At 31.2% G+C, this 18,510-nt stretch overlaps 1 protein-coding gene across 1 annotated transcript; it reads left to right on the forward strand.

Annotated features, from left to right (window-relative positions):
• The first annotated feature begins 4 nt into the window (after nt 1-4).
• Nucleotides 5-5,025, forward strand: LOC139488137 (soluble calcium-activated nucleotidase 1-like). Its single transcript, XM_071273538.1, has 3 exons — nt 5-698; nt 2,391-2,594; nt 3,037-5,025. Exons 1-3 carry the CDS (start codon nt 122-124, stop codon nt 3,405-3,407), a joined length of 1,152 nt encoding a protein of 383 aa, XP_071129639.1. The 5' UTR covers nt 5-121; the 3' UTR covers nt 3,408-5,025.
• The last annotated feature ends 13,485 nt before the right edge of the window (nt 5,026-18,510 follow it).

Raw genomic sequence — 18,510 nt, forward strand, 5'->3', positions numbered from 1 at the left:
TGATATTTTGGAACACTTCGGTTGTTTACCTAATTACTATGGACATCTTTTAGCCACGTCGGATAGAGGTGTTTTAAAAAACATTAAAATTTAGGAATGAACACTCACCAGATGGATCAAAATGCTATCAAGTCCGTCAACTGTACACGATTGGATGCAAGCAATACGTCGACCAACACCTTATAGAGTTGGAAATGCCAAACTTCATTTGAAAACCAGAACCGTTGCATACTTCATGCTGTTTTTTGTTGCCTTTTTAATCTTAATTGTCAACATTTTACCACAAAATAGTTCCAAAGAGAAATGTGACTGTTCAGTAGAATATGATAATAGATATCCTCTATCAAAACCCTACATTACTGACTATGGGTTAACATACAAAATTGCTATGGTCACAGATTTAGATACAGAATCTAAAAGTAAAAAGAAAGCGAATACTTGGCTAAGTTATTTACAGACAGGAAATTTAACATTATCAAGTGACCATAGTAAAGTTACAGTTAAACTGGATAAAATACCAGTAACACTGTCTTCAAGTTTGTCACAGGGTGGTAGAGGAATGGAGTTATCTGAGCTTGTGGTATATAATGGAAATCTTTATTCTGTTGATGATAGAACTGGCATAATTTATTTCATTAAAAACAATGCTGTTTATCCATGGGTTTTACTGGTGGATGGCAATGGAACAAGTCACAAGGGTAATTGATAATTACACTTATATACATTGTATGGACCTGTCTGACCTGTATACATCAGAGGCGGATTTAGGGGGGGGGGCTTTTCTGGGGAAAAGTTGGTTGCTTATATAGGGAATCACTGAATCGTGACCGAAGTGGGCCCACTGACTGCCTAAGAGGGGGCCCGCTTCGAACTTATGAAAAATTCTGGATCTGCCACTGTACATGGTATAAAAAGAACTTATCTTACTAGAAATCAGTGAACAATTTTGTTAGTATGATTTGAATCAGTAAAGACCCTAAGTTAACTAAAGAAAAGCCTCGGTTTAAAAAAAAATCAATTTAAAACTTCCTATGTATCATGGTAATTGAAGAACATCATAAAAATCTGCTACTATAATAAAAATATGAGTCCTGGTCAATACACCTTATTGTAATTTGGAAATCTGTTCTGCTTGACCTGAGAAATTGGACATCAAACAAAAATCACTTTTCCATTGTGGTGATATATATTTTCTATTGTGACGTCAACATTTTACAGGAGCCTTTGCAATGTCCAGTTATGGTGATCAAATAGCAATATAAAGGTGTATCCAAATGTACAATGTCTTTCAAACTGCTTGATTTTTTTACCACCTAACACGTGTACAGCTAAACATCAATGAACACCTTAAGAAAAACACTGTACACACCATAATGTATCTATTTATTTATATGAATGAATGAATGAATATTTTAATATTAAAGTGCAACCTGAATTATAACAAACAATTACATTCATATATACAAGTAATTTTCAGCCAGTCAAATAGGCTTATGATGCACTGTACATTGTGTATCATTATTTAAAAAAATAAAAAATTAACAAATAGATAAATATAGTTCAAATTAACACACAAAATAAATTTATGCACGTTATTAATTGAATTGATCAGATTATCTGATCCTAAAACAATTCAAAATAAAGTAAGAAACAAGCTTGCTGTAATTACAAAATAAATGTTTTAATTTGATGTTCGTTTATGTTTAGAAATGTTACCTGTCTTCCAAATTTGAAAAGAATATACCTACAGAATGATAATTGGATATTAACCAGATTTTGCAAAGTCTCTTGTTAAAGTATTTTTTTAGAGGTACATAAAACCGTAAAAGTGAAAAATGTAATAGTAGACATACATTTATATTGTACTATGCAGAATTATCCATGCATATTTCATATACATTGTACATGTACATGGAAGCTTTCTTGGGCTATATTGAACTGTTTTTACCTGTTAAACAGGGAAGTTACCAATGCACCACCTTGTTTTCTTGAAGTTATAGCAACCCATTACAATGCTGTTAAAAGGCCCTGTGTGATGGTGAGGCCTAAAACAAAATATTGTTTGTTTCCCCAATCCCAACCGACCCTGCAAAAACAGGGCTACTCATGAAATTTTATTGTCAAAACTAAGTCGAAAATTATTTTATTCATTTATGATTTTCAGGCTTGCCACATCGTCTGATATTGTTCAAGCTTTTTGGACAAAAATAAAATTATTTACCTACCTACCTACCCACATCTTGCTTGGCAGGGTCAGGATTGGGGAAACAAACAAAATATTAATTTAGGCCTGAGTAGACACATGTACTTGCAAATATCATGCATGTTCTACAATTAGATAAAAAGAAACATGAACAAAATTTTTTTTATTTCTGCTATTTATCTTTCAGGATTTAAGTGTGAATGGGCAACAGTAAAGCATGGAAGGTTATATGTAGGAGGACTGGGTAAAGAGTGGACGTCTGCTGAAGGCATTGTTCTTAACACCAATCCACAATGGGTGAAGTCAATAGGACCAAAGGGAGATGTAGAGCACATTGATTGGAAACATATTTATAATAAAATCAGAAAAGTTTCTGGCTATTCTTATCCTGGTAATTATATAGGATAATATCTGAATACATTTGTATTAGAAGAGAATTCTCTAAATTAAAAAAAGAAAACATTTATGCCCAAACCACTGCTAAGGACTGCCTTTAACTCAAGGCGTCAGGCAGTCAGGGGTACTACCTGCACAACTTATTTTTATTGACTTCAAGACGTAAATAATAGTATACCTATATAAGTAAATTTTGTTATGTTCATATTTTCTTGTAAGAATTGAATAATCTCCCCTTAATTTTCTCAAAAGCTTTACTTGACAATTTATTCATGTGAGCGACTCAGGCTCTTTAGAGTCTATAATTGATTTTAGGTCTCGATGGTGACTGGTTCTGTCATGCATTAACAACTATCCCAGGTTAATATTCATCCCTACTTAAATTATTGAAAGAACCTGTTTTGAAATTTATAAATTTTATTTTTTTTGACTTTTAGGTTACATGATTCATGAATCTGGGATGTGGAGTGATGTCCATCAGCGCTGGTTTTTTCTTCCTCGTCGTGCTAGCCAACAATCGTATGACGAAACAGCTGATGAAAGTAGAGCTACAAACATTCTATTGTCTGCTAATGAAGATTTTACAGATGTAGATTTCAAGTTTATAGGAAAGAAACAAGTGACAAAAGGTTATTCATCTTTCAGATTTATACCATGGACAGATGATAAATTGATAGTAGCACTGAAATCTCAAGAGGTGGCGGGGAAATTATCATCATATTTGACAGTTTTTACACTTTCAGGTGAAATTTTATTACCTGATATGAAAATAGGTGATGTAAAATATGAAGGGATAGAATTTATTTAGTATTGGTCATAACTAGAATCAACTTTTAATATATTTTAAATGAAAAGATCGTTCATAGAAACCAATGTACATTCACACATAAGTTAAAACATATTGTGATTGTATTTCATGCAAAGATTCAACCAGATATACTTTTATAGATTGATATTACTAAGCAGCATACACAGAAATTGAATTTATCCAACATTTTGGTCAATTGTGTTCCGCTGAGTAATTGCATTATTTAAAATATGTGTTAATTACTGATCATGAATATACAGTATTTTGTGCCTTGAAATATGAGTCTATGGGACTGATAGTGCTACTCATTTTACATGTGCATGTTCGAAAGACATCAAAAACAAATTAACCAAAAAAGGGGGATGGCAGTTATGGAATTTTAGTTTAACTGAATGAAATCTAGTCTTTGATTACAAATTAAAAGTCCCATATACTTTTAGAAGATTGATCTTTGCATGATTTGTTGCATTTATGTTTTGACAGATTATATACATGTGTATCATTCTTAACTCAAATCAATCAGAGTCGAGAAATAATAGCCTATGTAATAGGAAATACAAAAATCAATTAAGACTCATTTTAATATTGATCTGTCCAATATTTTAACTGTGATAGTTTTACTGTAGTTAGAACATAAGTGTTAAGATTATATGAAAATTTTGTTTTAAGGACCTCTGAGGAGCCAAAAATTTCTAGAATTAAAATTTTTTTCTAAACGTGATTTTTGGGTTTATATGACTGTAAAAAAATAATTGGTGAAAAATATTCATATGGTGGTGCGCTTCCTTTATTGCTACGGCCCTTTAAAAGTACCCAATTTTGATGATTTTCCCATTTTTCATCAATTTTTTTCCACAATTAACTTTTTTTCATACTCTCATTAAAGATGAAGTGGACCAATCTGAATAAATTCAACTAAAAAAACTATAGGTAGGTGTATAAATTAATATAAGAAAGTTTTATCATATTTTGATGCTATTTCGTGTCAAATTTACCATGTTGTCAATTTTGTAAATTTAGTGATTTTTCTCTGTTTAAAGAATAAAATGCATATTATTTCAACTTCCTTGTTATAAATGATTGAAAAAAATACATATCTAAGAAATTTGAAAAGAAAAAGTTATATGGGATGTTTATTTTTTCTGGTAAAATCATTTTTTGTACCCCTAACCCATTTTTCACAAAATTTCAGCTAAAAAAGACTGACAGGATTAGTAATGAAATTTGAAAATTTCATTACTCAAAAATTACTTATTGGAAATACACATTTTTTTCACAGAGTTAAGATTGAATATGAAAATTATTAAATTCATTGCTATTTTTCACTTGTATCACATGTTTTGGTAATAATTCCAGAATGAGATTTCAATGAGATTGAATGAGACTGAAACGTCAGAAGAATACATCCTTAAGATAGATATTTTTTAAACTGTGGTTTGAGTGCTATTTAAGCCTTGTATAAAATTATCCCTTTTTCAGTTATATTATGTATATCATAACACTGCATTGATTATGTAGATTTACTATCCATAAAACATTAGGGAACGGTTTATATATTTTTGTAAAAAAAAAAATAAACATTTACATCAAAATTTATGTCTATGTTTAGAAATTTAAATTTTTTTACTAGTTTTAAATTAAGTAAAGGATACAGTTATTTTCATGATTCTTCTTACTAAATTGTTACATTTATAGAAGAATATAAGGCTAGCTAGATAGCATTAGAGTGCTTTATTTTGCCGGAATACTTTTGAGGCATATGTGTTTTTAAATATGTGGTACATTGTATAATATGAGTATAAGCATTATGCAATTAACATGGGGATAAAATAATAACTTCAAGATATAAATGCATATATGTATTTCTTAACTTTTATTATTTTTAGGTTTTAATAATACTTTATTAAAGGGGCACTAGCTACGATATATATAAAAAAATAAAGTATGATTTTTTTTTTAGATCAATCATTAATCAAATTGGAATAATGAAATAATAATTGGCTTTTAGCAATCAATTTCCTTTAATTTTGTTGAAATAAGCGATTAAACATAATTTTTGACTGATTCACTTGCAAGTCAAAACGTCATCATCATTCTAACCGGTATTCATGTGAACTTCAAGTTAACCCCTAGCTAGAGATTAACAACGCATGCATTGTACGTGTACTGGTTATTTAAAGAAAAAGAATGTCAACAATGAAAGTGAAACTACGGTAAATCATTTGATTACTAATTCGATGCACATAAAATCATTCTTATATGGTTAAAAACAATGAGAAACATCTATTTTTAATCTATAAAATAAAATCAAACAGACCTATAAAAATGCAATTGCACGTGTTGGTTTAATCTATTCGTATCTTTATTTTTGTTTACATCGCTTATATGGTCCTCTGAGGTCAAATCGATAGTTAATTAGATGGCGTCTGGACTAAAATACACATGAAACGAACCTATATATTATCTACCCCATGCTCTGTAAACTGTTTATTTTAGACTTTTGATAGTTTGGATAAATGTTTTACATTGTTATAAACCAAATATGAGAATTTGAGTCAAATCGGTTACAATGAATTTGACAGCTAGTGCCCCTTTAACCAACTAAGTACATTATTGCCAAACATGACTATTTATTAAAAAATACATATTTTCTGTAATGGCCCTGTTTTTCTGTAATGGCCCTGTTATTTTCTGTAATGGCCCTGTTTTTCTGTAATGGCCCTGTTTTTTCTGTAATGGCCCTGTTTTTCTGTAATGGCCCTGTATTAATGCCCAGTTTTTCTGTATTAAGCCCAGTAAGGGTTTTTAATAAAGTTAATAAAATTAAGTTGTAAAGAGTATAATACCTTTTTGTATTTTGTTTAATTTAGTAACCAGTAACAAACATTTAAGAGTTATAAAGAACCATAGAAAGGGATCACTGTTCATCCTGTTTTTCAACACATAACTTCTTTCAACTTAATATCTTTGATATTTGGTATATTTAAAGCTTTATCATGGTGAAGTACAAATTATTTTTTTCAAACTAAACTGTCATTAAAAGAGTAAGACAGTACAGTTGGTTAATAAATGTATTAAGAAATGGGTGTTTTTATAATGGCCCTGTTATATGTCCTCGGTCAGTAATAATGGCCTCGGATGTCTGTAATGGCCCTCGGCCTTGGGCCTTTACAGACTTCCTCGACCATTATTACAGACCTTGGACATATAACAGGGCCATTATAAAAACACCCATTCATTAATACTATAATATCAAGGTTAATATTATTTTTCTCAATTTGTTACTGTATATTTTGACAGATTATTACATAAACCCCAAACTGTTCTATTTTTTATGATTTAGTTTGTGAAATATATAAATAACACCATACTTTAAGCAAACTATTGTTAGTCCTGAATATATTTTATTATTGGAGTCAAGTAACAAGTTATAACATGTTAGTCTTAATGTTTAACTGTTTTCAATTATTTTGTTAACTTATATTGTAAACAATATTTAGTATGTATTAAAGGGTGATATTTTGACAGATAAAGACGGCTTATGACCTAGCAGATATTCCTTACATTATTTTATATAAATATCCACAGATCTGCAGTTTTTCTCCAGCATTATTTTATATGAAAAAAAATGATATAGCATGGTGTTCAGGGTTTTATAAGTGCAATATGTACATGTGTATCATTTTAATTGAAATCCATATTTTTATCATAAAGAGAATGGCCCAATCTGGGCTGGTGACATCATTTGACACCAGGTATAAATTTTAACAGTCCCTAGTTTTACACAAAAAAAAAGACGAATTTGAATAATATCTATGTACTATTCATTTATATGTAATATTTTGAGATTTTTTTATTACAATCTATATTGGTAACCCTGAGTTTGACTGACAGAATTGTTTGATATTAAAGCCTCTTATGAATTCATTTTTTTGTACATATCATTTGTGCAAGTAGACAATATTACATCTATTATACTTTCATCAATTTTGTTTCTTAGTGTGTCTTATCTTAATATTTATTATATAGTCCCATGGTTAATTGTGAAATGACACCAGTATCATACAATCTGTGTTTATTTATCTATTTTTTTTGTGTTAATAATGGCCAGTAATTTACATGTCATATCAGGCCTGGTCCCCTGTTAAAGCTGTACAAGATTCAGCTCCTGCAGAGTATTGACAGGCTTTATATCATACCTATCTAATGAAAGCACAATAAGTTAATCCAAATTGATATCTAATGAACATATCATGCCCCACTTCACATAAAGCATCATAACATGTTCAAGATACATACTTTATATTATCCATTTCATTCCATTTAATATATAAGTTTCAGTATGATGAGACAAAATCTATCCATGTCATATGAAGTTAATAGCTTAAATAAATAACAGTACCATTAATGCCACTTTCACAGTAAAAAATAATCTATTCAGTACATTTGGTAAAAATTGAAAATTATTTTACATTTGAAATACATGACAAAGAGACTATAGAAACTGTTTTGCAAAAATATATATACACTAGAACACACCTGTGATATCGCGGGTCCGTGACTGAATTAAAGTATATAACTATGCGCAAGCATTATTTTAGTATTAGTATTGTCATCTGATAAAGTCATGCCGATTATAAGATACACAGTTTTCTCTGCTTTCAAATCTTTCTGTTTGAACCCATCGAACTGGAACTTATCAATTATTGGTAATATTAATTATTTGGAAAACAAAAGGTCCTGGAGTGGTGTAATTTTTAATCTACACCTTTGTACTATATTAGTTATATATAAAGTTGAATTCTTTGATTCGTCGTATTTACGTGATGAAGGCTGACAAATTAAACCTCGTAATTTTAGTATTATAAATGTACATGTATAGTTTAAAGTTGAAATATGATCATTTGAGATTTATTTAAAATTCTTGCCAAATTTCATCCATCAGACTTGCTGAAGATGAGTCATTTTTATCTGCTTTTATAGAGTAAGTGTTTTCCCAAGTCAACAAAGATTTTACTTTAGTGATATTTTGCCATCATTGTCACTTTCTTTTGAAGAATCATCTCTTTCTGCAGTGCAAATCTCATTTAAAAAAAACAAATTTGTCATCATAATTGAACTTATTTATGGCTAGCAACTCTCATCCTTTTAATAGCCAATTTTAGACCAAGCCTTACACTTAGCTATGCTACTATTTATAAAGTCATATTGTAACAGGCTTAAACTACAATAATTTGATCATTCAGCTATTTGTGATGGGTTATCAGACAAGCGCTCTTCATTTCCATACATTTTTAGATTTAAACTAATAGTATAATCTTAAAATTAGGAGATAACTGTATTGTATTTTAAGCTCCGATGGCATCAATTGGGGATTTGATGTAAGCAAATTAAGTTTACTGGCGACGCGTTAGCGGAGACAGTAAACAGGTATTTCCGACCATCAAATCCCCAATTGATGCCGTCGGAGCTTAAAATACAATATTGTTGTTTCCATTCAAATGAAACTGACAGAAAACAACGTTAAAACATGTATTTAAAATCTGTCATATGTCGTCTGCGCTTGCGCATACATCCCATAGCATCAATTGTCAATTGATGCCATGTAAGAAAGTGACGTTATCCAATCAAAATGATCGTTACAAACGTTGTTGCATTAGAATGCATCATGTATGCAATGTAATTAAATATCTATAGAAAGATAATAATAATCATAAATAAATAAAATCAGAGGAATGAAAACAACTATAATTGCTTTTAAATAAGAAGCACAATTTACTATTTTAAGGCTCTTGAGAAAGAGAATAATATACAGATGGCTAATAGGATCAGAGGTCTCAGATATTGTTATATTTTACATTTAGTTTTTACAAGCATTAGAATATTACATTCACTATCTTTTTTTTTAAGTCAGTGTTCTGGACTATTCTTACAAAATATGTAAGTTAACATCGGGATGTTAGATAAAATTTTACAGACATTGAAATACACCTTAGATGGAAATGATGATTTTAGCATTATTTTTTCTCTCTATAATTTTGACTGCTTTATACATGTATTCTGACCTTTAAATGGGTGCTGATTCTTTCAGTCACATTGCCTTAAGCTAAGTAAATAAATTTCTGTTTTAAATTTATTGAATTACAAGCTGGCCAAAAGGAACTTGCCAAAACATTATAGCCTACTTGCTTTCTGATTAGGACTTTTGCTGTATATTAACCTGTGTAAAACATACTACTATCATGTAATTATATATTTTTAATGCACTGTTGTCATAGTACTTCTTGTACTTCTGAGATTCCTTTGAAGACTTCAAGTAGTTTTGTAATGGCAATAAAACCATTGTCTTTCGGCAAGTGCAATCAAGCATTGTAAAAAAAAATGTCAAAACTTAGTTGGAATAGTTTCCTTTAAGTGATATCAGAATTTTATGCTGGTCTCTGTTAGGTTAGGTTAATTGTATTTTATTTCTGTAAGCCTAGTAACTTAAAGATAAGTTTCTTTCGTAATTAGTAATTGTCCTCTTTGGCAGTTTGGAATTCAGTTCTCACCCCTAGTTAATTCTCTTTTTAAAAGGGTTGATAATGCATCATGGGGGGCGGGGGGGGGGGGGGGGGGGGGGGGGGGGGGGGTAGGTACACTGAAAAGTTATTTAACTCCTGACTCCTATGTTAGACTTTCTAACCTTTATGAGTCTGGTGTACCTTTTTTGGTTTTAAACATTATATAGTATAATATTGTGCAACAATCTTTTTATGATTAAATGTTTGGTTCAATTTCTTAGTTTGGGAAAATAAACATCACATTGTCCATATATCATAATTGTCTCTTTCTGTACTTTTAATTGGTTGATTTATTTATAATATTGATAAAGTATTAGTTCCTTAACATAAAAACAGACTTGAGTTTTACTTAGAACATGACAACCTAAACTAAAATCTGTTGAACAAGTACAAAAACGGCATGCTTTTTACCAAAAACATACAACCATCTAAACTGAAATCTCTGGTGAACAAGTTGAAGACAAACATTTTTAGCTGCATGTTCAATAAGATTTTTGTCTTTTATTATAAACTTTAACAATTTTTTAGAATTACCAGTATCTAGTTGTTTAGAGTAAAAATATAAGATACAGTAAGCTTATTTTAAACACTCTTATCAAACAAAGTATAAATCTGGTTGTTGTATTGGTTAGATGCTGACATTATTTCCACATCTCTTTATAGTTATATTTGTAAAAACTATGCTACATCAGTATTTTTATATATTCTGGCTACGAGGAGGGGTTATTTTAATGCTATAATATAATCTCAAAGTGTATGTTAGAATAATTTGTTTTTAGTATTTATTAGTGTTGCAAGATGAGAGATTTCAGTGTAAAAACATGCCTTTTTCTTTTGAAGTGTGAATAAAACATTTGTATTTGGGATCTGATGAGAGTACATGTGAGAATGTTGATTGTTGTTGTAAGTTATTTTGTATGTTCTGTGATAAAAATTGAATAAAATTATATTTAAAACTTTAAATTTTGTATAATTGTATTTTTAGCTATTGACAGGTCTGCAACACAAGAGTACACATGTTTTAGTGTTTCATCTCCTTTATTATTTTTGATTTTATGTTGAAAGCCCTTAATATAAAGTTTTTACTTCAAGTATCACATTATTTATAAAAATAGAAATTTGGGTCAGAAATACACCTTGCAATCATTCCATACATAGAATGAAGTTGACATGTCACTTATAATATACAAGAAACCCACCAAACCATGAAAACCTTGTTTGGACCAATGGCAATGAACCATAAATATGAGTTCACAGTCAGATGTAACCTACCAGATAGACATTGTACTCCTCATTCCATGGATCAAATTTAGTATCAAAGAAACAAACTAAACCAAGAAAAGTTATCATTGACTAATGAACCATGAAAAAGAGGTCAAGTTCAGACGATACCTGCCAGACAGAGGCCCTTATATTTTTTACAGTTAGGGATATTTTGCTTGTGAGAGAGCTGTCTACTTATTCTGAGTCATTTTGGTCTCTTGGGGACAGTTGTCTCATTGGCAATCATACCACATCTTCTTTTTTTATATATAAACAAGAATGTGACAAAGTACACGGATGCCCCACTCGCACTATCATTTTCCATGTTCAATGGACCGTGAAAATGGGTTAAAAATATAATTAGGCATTTAAATTATAAAGATCATATCATAGGGAACATTTGTACTAAGTTTCAAGTTGATTGGACTTCAACTTCATCAACAACTACCTTGACCAAAAACTTTAACCTGAAACTCGCACTTTCATTTTCTATGTTCAGTGGGCCGTGAAATTGGGGTCAAAAGTTTAATTTGTCTTTAAAATTAGAAAGATCATATCATAAGGAACATATGTACTAAGTTTCAAGTTGATTGGACTTCAGCTTCATCAAAAACTACCTTGACCAAAAACTTTAACCTGAAGCGGGACAGACGAACGAACGGACAGACGGACGAACGAACGGACAGACGGACCAGAAAACAATGCCCCTCTACTATCGTAGGTGGGGCATAAAAATTCAACCTTTCCATGCATTAAACATAGCTGACCTATTGCTTAGAGTTTACCTTTACCACCACAGAGGTTGAACCCTGAACAGTTGGGGCAAGTATGGAAAAATCATTCAAGCTCTGAATTTGGATTGTGATTAAATATCTGACACAGCATAGGTTTCTGACACAAAATGAATGTTGTCTAGGAACTTAAAATTTTTAAAGTGGACATTTACCTATTATGGTCCAATATCCAAAATCTAAATACATATCAAAGAACCCCAAGAACGGGCCCAAAAAACTAAGAATCTAAATACATGGTTAGATTTGGCATATCAAAGAACCCCAATTATTCAATTTTTAATGAAATCAAACAAAGTTTAATTTTGGACCCTTTGGACCAATTTAACCAGATGCTCCGCAGGGCGCAGCTTTATACAACTGTAGAGGTTGAACCCTGAATGGTTGGGGCAAGTATGGACACAACATTCAAGCTGGATTCAGCTCTAAATTTGGATTGTGATTAAATAGTTGACACAGTATAGGTGTCTGACACAGAATGAATGTGGTCTAATGAGACTTAAAATATTTTTTTGCCTTTGAGCAATTCACTATGCTGTTGAATATTAATCCTCTCAAAAAAATGTTTGAAGAAATTTTCTTTTTATTTATGAAATCTGAAATGAAAAAAATTTAACTCCCCCCCCCCCCCCCCCCCACCCCCCCCCCCCCCCCTTTTTCCTTTTTCCAAAACTCTCAATTCAAATTTCTAATGGAGTTTGCAACAATAACTACTCATTTAAATACATCATAAAATATTAAAATGTAAAATAAAGCGCTTGTTATCACTGAATGGTAAAGATTGTTTTAATTTATCAGTTGATAGTTAAAGTGAATATACATTGTATATTGTATAAAACAATGATTTAAGTTGATTCAACTACTATTCTGGACAAAGAAAGATAACTCCAATTATTGTGCAATTAGATATTTCTTGCTATTGCGCAATACTGTGCAATTGAAAATATTTGCTATTGCACAATACTGTGCAATTGAAGATTTCTTGCTATTGCACAATACTGTGCAATTGAAGATTTCTTGCTATTGCTGAATACTGTGCAATTGAAAATTTCTTGCTATTGCACAATACTTAATATAATAATTTTGGATCCTGATTTGAACCAACTTGAAGAAAACTGGGCCCATAATCAAAAATCTAAGTACATGTTTGGATTCAGCATATCAAAAAAGCCCAAGAATTCAATTTTTGTTAAAATCAAACTTAGTTTAATTTTGGACCCTTTGGACTTTAATGTAGACCAATTTGAAAACGGGACCAAAAATTAAGAATCTACATACACAGTTAGATTTGGCATATCAAAGAACCCCAATTATTCAATTTTTGATGAAATCAAACAAAGTTTACTTTTGGACCCCGATTTAGACCAACTTGAAAACTGGGCCAATAATAAACCAGGTGCTCCGCAGGGAGCAGCTTTATACGACCACAGAGGTCGAACCCTGAACAGTTGGGGCAAGTATGGACAAAACATTCAAGCGTGATACAGCTCTGAATTTGGATTGTGATCAAATTTTTGACATTACACGGGTTTTTTTTTACACAAAAAAAATGTCAAGATTTTACAAATCAATTAAAAGATTTCTTCTTCAAACTTTTTAAATCTAAAATAAATAGTTGACACAGCATAGGTTTCTGACACAGAATGAATGTGGTCTAATGAACTTAAAAGTTTTTTTTTGCCTTTGAGCAATTCACTATGCTGTTGAATATTAATCCTCTCAAAAAAATGTTTGAAGAAATTTTCTTTTTATTTATGAAATCTGAAATGAGAAAAATTTAACCCCCCCCCTTTTTTTTCACATCCCCGTTTCCCTTTTTCCAAAACTGATATCAATTCAAATTTCTAATAGAGTTTGCAACAATAACTACTCTTTTAAATACATCATAAAATATTAAAATGTAAAATAAAGTGCTTGTTATCACTGAATGGTAAAGATTGGTTGGTAGTAAAAGTGAATATACATTGTTTATTGTATAAAACAATAAAAAAAACTTCATCAGCAACATTTTATATTGGCAAATTTCCAATGAAGTTATTTACATAAAGTTATTGGCAAATAAAAATAGAAAATGACATCATAGTCATGTCTGGCAAATTTCCAACATATATTATCAACTACTATTCTATACAAAGAAAGATAACTCCAATTGAAAATTAATTGCTATTGCACAATATTGTGCAATTAGATATTTCTTGCTATTGTGCAATACTGTGCAATTGAAAATTTCTTGCTATTGCACAATACTTGATATGGAATCCTGATTTGGACCAACTTGAAAACTGGGCCCATAATCAAAAATCAAAGTACATATTTAGATAAAGCATATCAAACAAGCCCAAGAATTTAATTTTTGTTAAAATCAAAAATTTTGGACCCTTTGGACCTTAATGTAGACCAATTTGAAAACTGGACCAAAAATTAAGAATCTACATACACAGTTAGATTTGGCATATCAAAGAACCCATTTATTCAATTTTTGATGAAATCAAACAAAGTTTAATTTTGGACCCCCATTTGGACCAACTTGAAAACTAGGCCAATAATTAAAAATCTAAGTACATTTTTAAATTCAGCATATCAAAGAACCCCAAGGATTCAATTTTTGTTAAAATCCAACTAAGTTTAATTTTGGACCCTTTGGACCTTAATGTAGACCAATTTGAAAACGGGACCAAAAATTAAGAATCTACATACATAGTTAGATTCGGCATATCAAAGAACCCCACTTATTCAATTTTTGATGAAATCACACAAAGTTCAATTTTGGACCCTTTGGGCCCCTTATTCCTAAACTGTTAGGACCAAAACTCCCCAAATCAAACCCAACCTTCCTTTTATGGTCATAAACCTTGTGTTTAAATTTCATAGATTTCTATTTACTTATACTAAAGTTATGGTGCAAAAACCAAAAATAATGGTTATTTGGGCCCCTTTTTGGCCCCTAATTCATAAACTGTTGTGACCTCAACTCAAAAATCAATCCCAACCTTCCATTTGTGGTCATAAACCTTGTGTTAAAATTTCATTGATTTCTATTTACTTATACTAAAGTTATTGTGCGAAAACCAAGAATAATGCTTATTTGGGCCCTTTTTTGGCCCTTAATTCCTAAACTGTTGGAACCAAAACTCCCAAAATCAATCCCAACCTTTCTTTTGTGGTCATAAAACCTTGTGTCAAAATTTCATAGATTTCTATTCACTTAAACTAAAGTTATAGTGCGAAAACCAAGAAAATGCTTATTTGGGCCCTTTTTGGCCCCTAATTCCTAAAATGTTGGGACCAAAACTCCCAAAATCAATCCCAACCTTCCATTTGTGGTCATAAACCTTGTGTTAAAATTTCATTGATTTCTATTCACTTTTACTAAAGTTAGAGTGCGAAAACTAAAAGTATTTGGACGACGACGACGATGCAGGACGACGACGCCAACGTGATAGCAATATACGACCAAAAAATGAAAATTTTTGCGGTCGTATAAAAATCTAAACTACATTTTTCAAAGTATTCAATTTTTGTTAAAATCAAACTAAGATTAATTTTGGACCCTTTGGACCTTAATGTAGACCAACTTGAAAACGGGACCAAAAATTAAGAATCTACATACATAGTTAGATTGGGCATATCAAAGAACCCCAATTATTCAATTTTTGATGAAATCAAACAAAGTTCAATTTTGGACCCTTTGGGCCCCTTATTCCTGAACTGTTGGGACCAAAACTCCCAAAATCAAACCAAACCTTCCTTTTATGGTCATAAACCTTGTGTTTAAATTTCATAGATTTCTATTTAGGTAGCTACCATTTGATTTTTATGGGGGGGCTAGGATGAAATTTGAAAAAAATAGGCAGGACAGGAGTTCTGAGTAAAAAAAAAGGCAGGATGAGACACTTTGCAAAAAAAAAGGCAGGATGACAATTTATCAAAAAAAAGTCAGGACAAACTAATAAAAAAAAAGGTAGGACCGAATAGAGTGAAAAATAAAAAGGCAGGACAGAGATTACAACTAAAAAAAAATGCAGGACAAAATTTTTCATCCTAGCCCCCCCCATAAAAATCAAATGGTAGCTCCCTTACTTATACTAAAGTTATGGAGCGAAAACCAAGAATAATGCTTATTTGGGCCCCTTTTTGGCCCCTAATTCCTACACTGTTGTGACCTCAACTCCCAAAATCAATCCCAACCTTCCTTTTGTGGTCATAAACCTTGTGTTTAAATTTCAAAGATTTTTATTTACTTATACTATTAAAAGTTATTGTGCGAAAACCAAGAATAATGCTTATTTGGGCCCTTTTTTGGCCCCTAATTCCTAAACTGTTGGAACCAAAACTCCCAAAATCAATCCCAACCTTCCTTTAGTGGTCATAAACCTTGTGTCAAAATTTCATATATTCCTATTTACTTAAACTAAAGTTATAGTGCGAAAACCAAGAAAATGCTTATTTGGGCCCTTTTTGGCCCCTAATACCTAAAATGTTGGGACCAAAACTCCCAAAATCAATCCCAACCTTCCTTTTGTGGTCATAAACCTTGTGTTAAAATTTCATAGATTTCTATTCACTTTTTAACCGGATTTTTGTGTCAAAAATGTCGGTTATTGATTTGGGGATGTACGGCGGGCGGGCGGCAACCAAATGTTGTCCGTGCATTTACTCATGAAGCGTTCAACCAAACCTTTTAAAATTTTGATATGTTGTTACTGACAACAAAATGGAGGTCAAGTTCAATAATGACGATTTTGACTTTTACCGTTCAGGAGTTACGGTTCTTGAAAGTTTAAAAAATGTTGTGTCCGTGCATTTACTCATGAACAATTCAACCAAACCTTTTAAAATTTTAATATGCTGTTACTGACAACATAACGGAGGTCAAGTTCAATAATGACGATTTTGACTTTTACCGATTAGGAGATACGGTTCTTGAAAGTTTAAAAAAATGTCTTGTCTGTGCAACCAAACCTTTTAAAATTTTAATATGTTGTTACTGACAACAAAATGGAGGTCAAGTTCAATAATGAAGATTTTGACTTTTACCGTTCAGGAGTTACGGTTCTTGAAAGTTTACAAAATGTTGTGTCCGTGCATTTACTCATGAACCATTCAACCAAACCTTTTAAAATTTTAATATGTTGTTACTGACAACAAAATGGAGGTCAAGTTCAATAATGACGATTTTGACTTTTACCGTTCCTTGAAAGTTTAAAAAATGTCGTGTCTGTGCATTTGCTCATGAAGTCAAGTTTGATATTGATAATCATCAATTTTACCTATTAGGAGTTTTGGTCCTTGTAATATTGATCAATGCCAGAACACAAATAAATGTTAAAGAATCCGGTTTACTGTCATTTTGACAGCTCTTGTACTAAAGTTAGAGTGCAAAAACTAAAAGTATTCGGACGATGACGACGACGATGACGCAGACGACGACGCCAACATCATACCAATATACGACCAAAATTTTTTTAATTTTTGCGGTTGTATAAAAAGGGGGTCCAAAATCCAAACCAGATGCTCCGCAGGGCGTAGCTTTATACGACCGCAGAGGTTGAACCCTGAACGATTGGGGCAAGTATGGACACAACATTCAAGCTGGATTCAGCTCTAAATTTGGATTGTGATTAAATAGTTGACACAGCATAGGTTTCTGACACAGAATGAATGTGTTCTAATGAACTTAAAATTTTTGTTTTCTCTTAGAGCAATTCACTATGCTGTTGAATATAAATCCTCTCAAAAAAATGTTTGAAGAAATTTTCTTTTTTATTTATGAAATTTCAAATGAGAAAAATTGAACCCAATTTTTTTAATCACATCCCCCTTTCCCTTATTCCAAAACTAATCTCAATTAAAATTTCTAATGGAGTTTGCAACAATAACTACTCATTTAAATACATCATAAAATATTAAGATGTAAAAAAACTGCTTGTTATCACTGAATGGTAAAGATTATTTTAATTTATCAGTTGGTAGTAAAAAGTGAATATACATTGTATATTGTATATAACAAAGATTTAAGTTGATTCTGGACAAAGAAAGATAACTCCAATTAAAAAAAATCTTGCTATTGCACAATATTTTGCAATTAGATATTTCTTGCTTACTATTCTGGACAAAGAAAGATAACTCTAATTAAAAAAAAATTTGCTATTTCACAATATTGTGCAATTAGATATTTCTTGCCATTGCGCAATACTGTGCAATTGAAAAGACTTGCTATTGCACAATACTTAATATAATAATTTTAGATCCTGATTTGGACCAACTTGAAAACTGGGCCCATAATAAAAAATCTAAGTACATTTTTGGATTCAGCATATCAAAGAACCCCAAGATTTCAATTTTTGTTAAAATCAGACTAAGTTTAATTTTGGACCCTTTGGACTTTAGTGTAGACCAATTTGAAAACAGGACCAAAAATGAAGAATCTTCATACACAGTTAGATTTGGTATATCAAAGAACCCCATTTATTCAATTTTTGATGA

The sequence above is a fragment of the Mytilus edulis genome, chromosome 9, assembly GCF_963676685.1.
Source record: "Mytilus edulis chromosome 9, xbMytEdul2.2, whole genome shotgun sequence".
NCBI lineage: Eukaryota > Metazoa > Mollusca > Bivalvia > Mytilida > Mytilidae > Mytilus > Mytilus edulis.

Coding starts and splice junctions, on each gene's coding strand:
- LOC139488137 (XM_071273538.1), top strand. CDS start 122: ATGCTATCAAGTCCGTCAACTGTACACGATTGGATGCAAGCAATACGT. Junction 699..2,390: donor CAATGGAACAAGTCACAAGG/GTAATTGATAAT, acceptor TTTATCTTTCAG/GATTTAAGTGTGAATGGGCA. Junction 2,595..3,036: donor TTCTGGCTATTCTTATCCTG/GTAATTATATAG, acceptor TTTGACTTTTAG/GTTACATGATTCATGAATCT.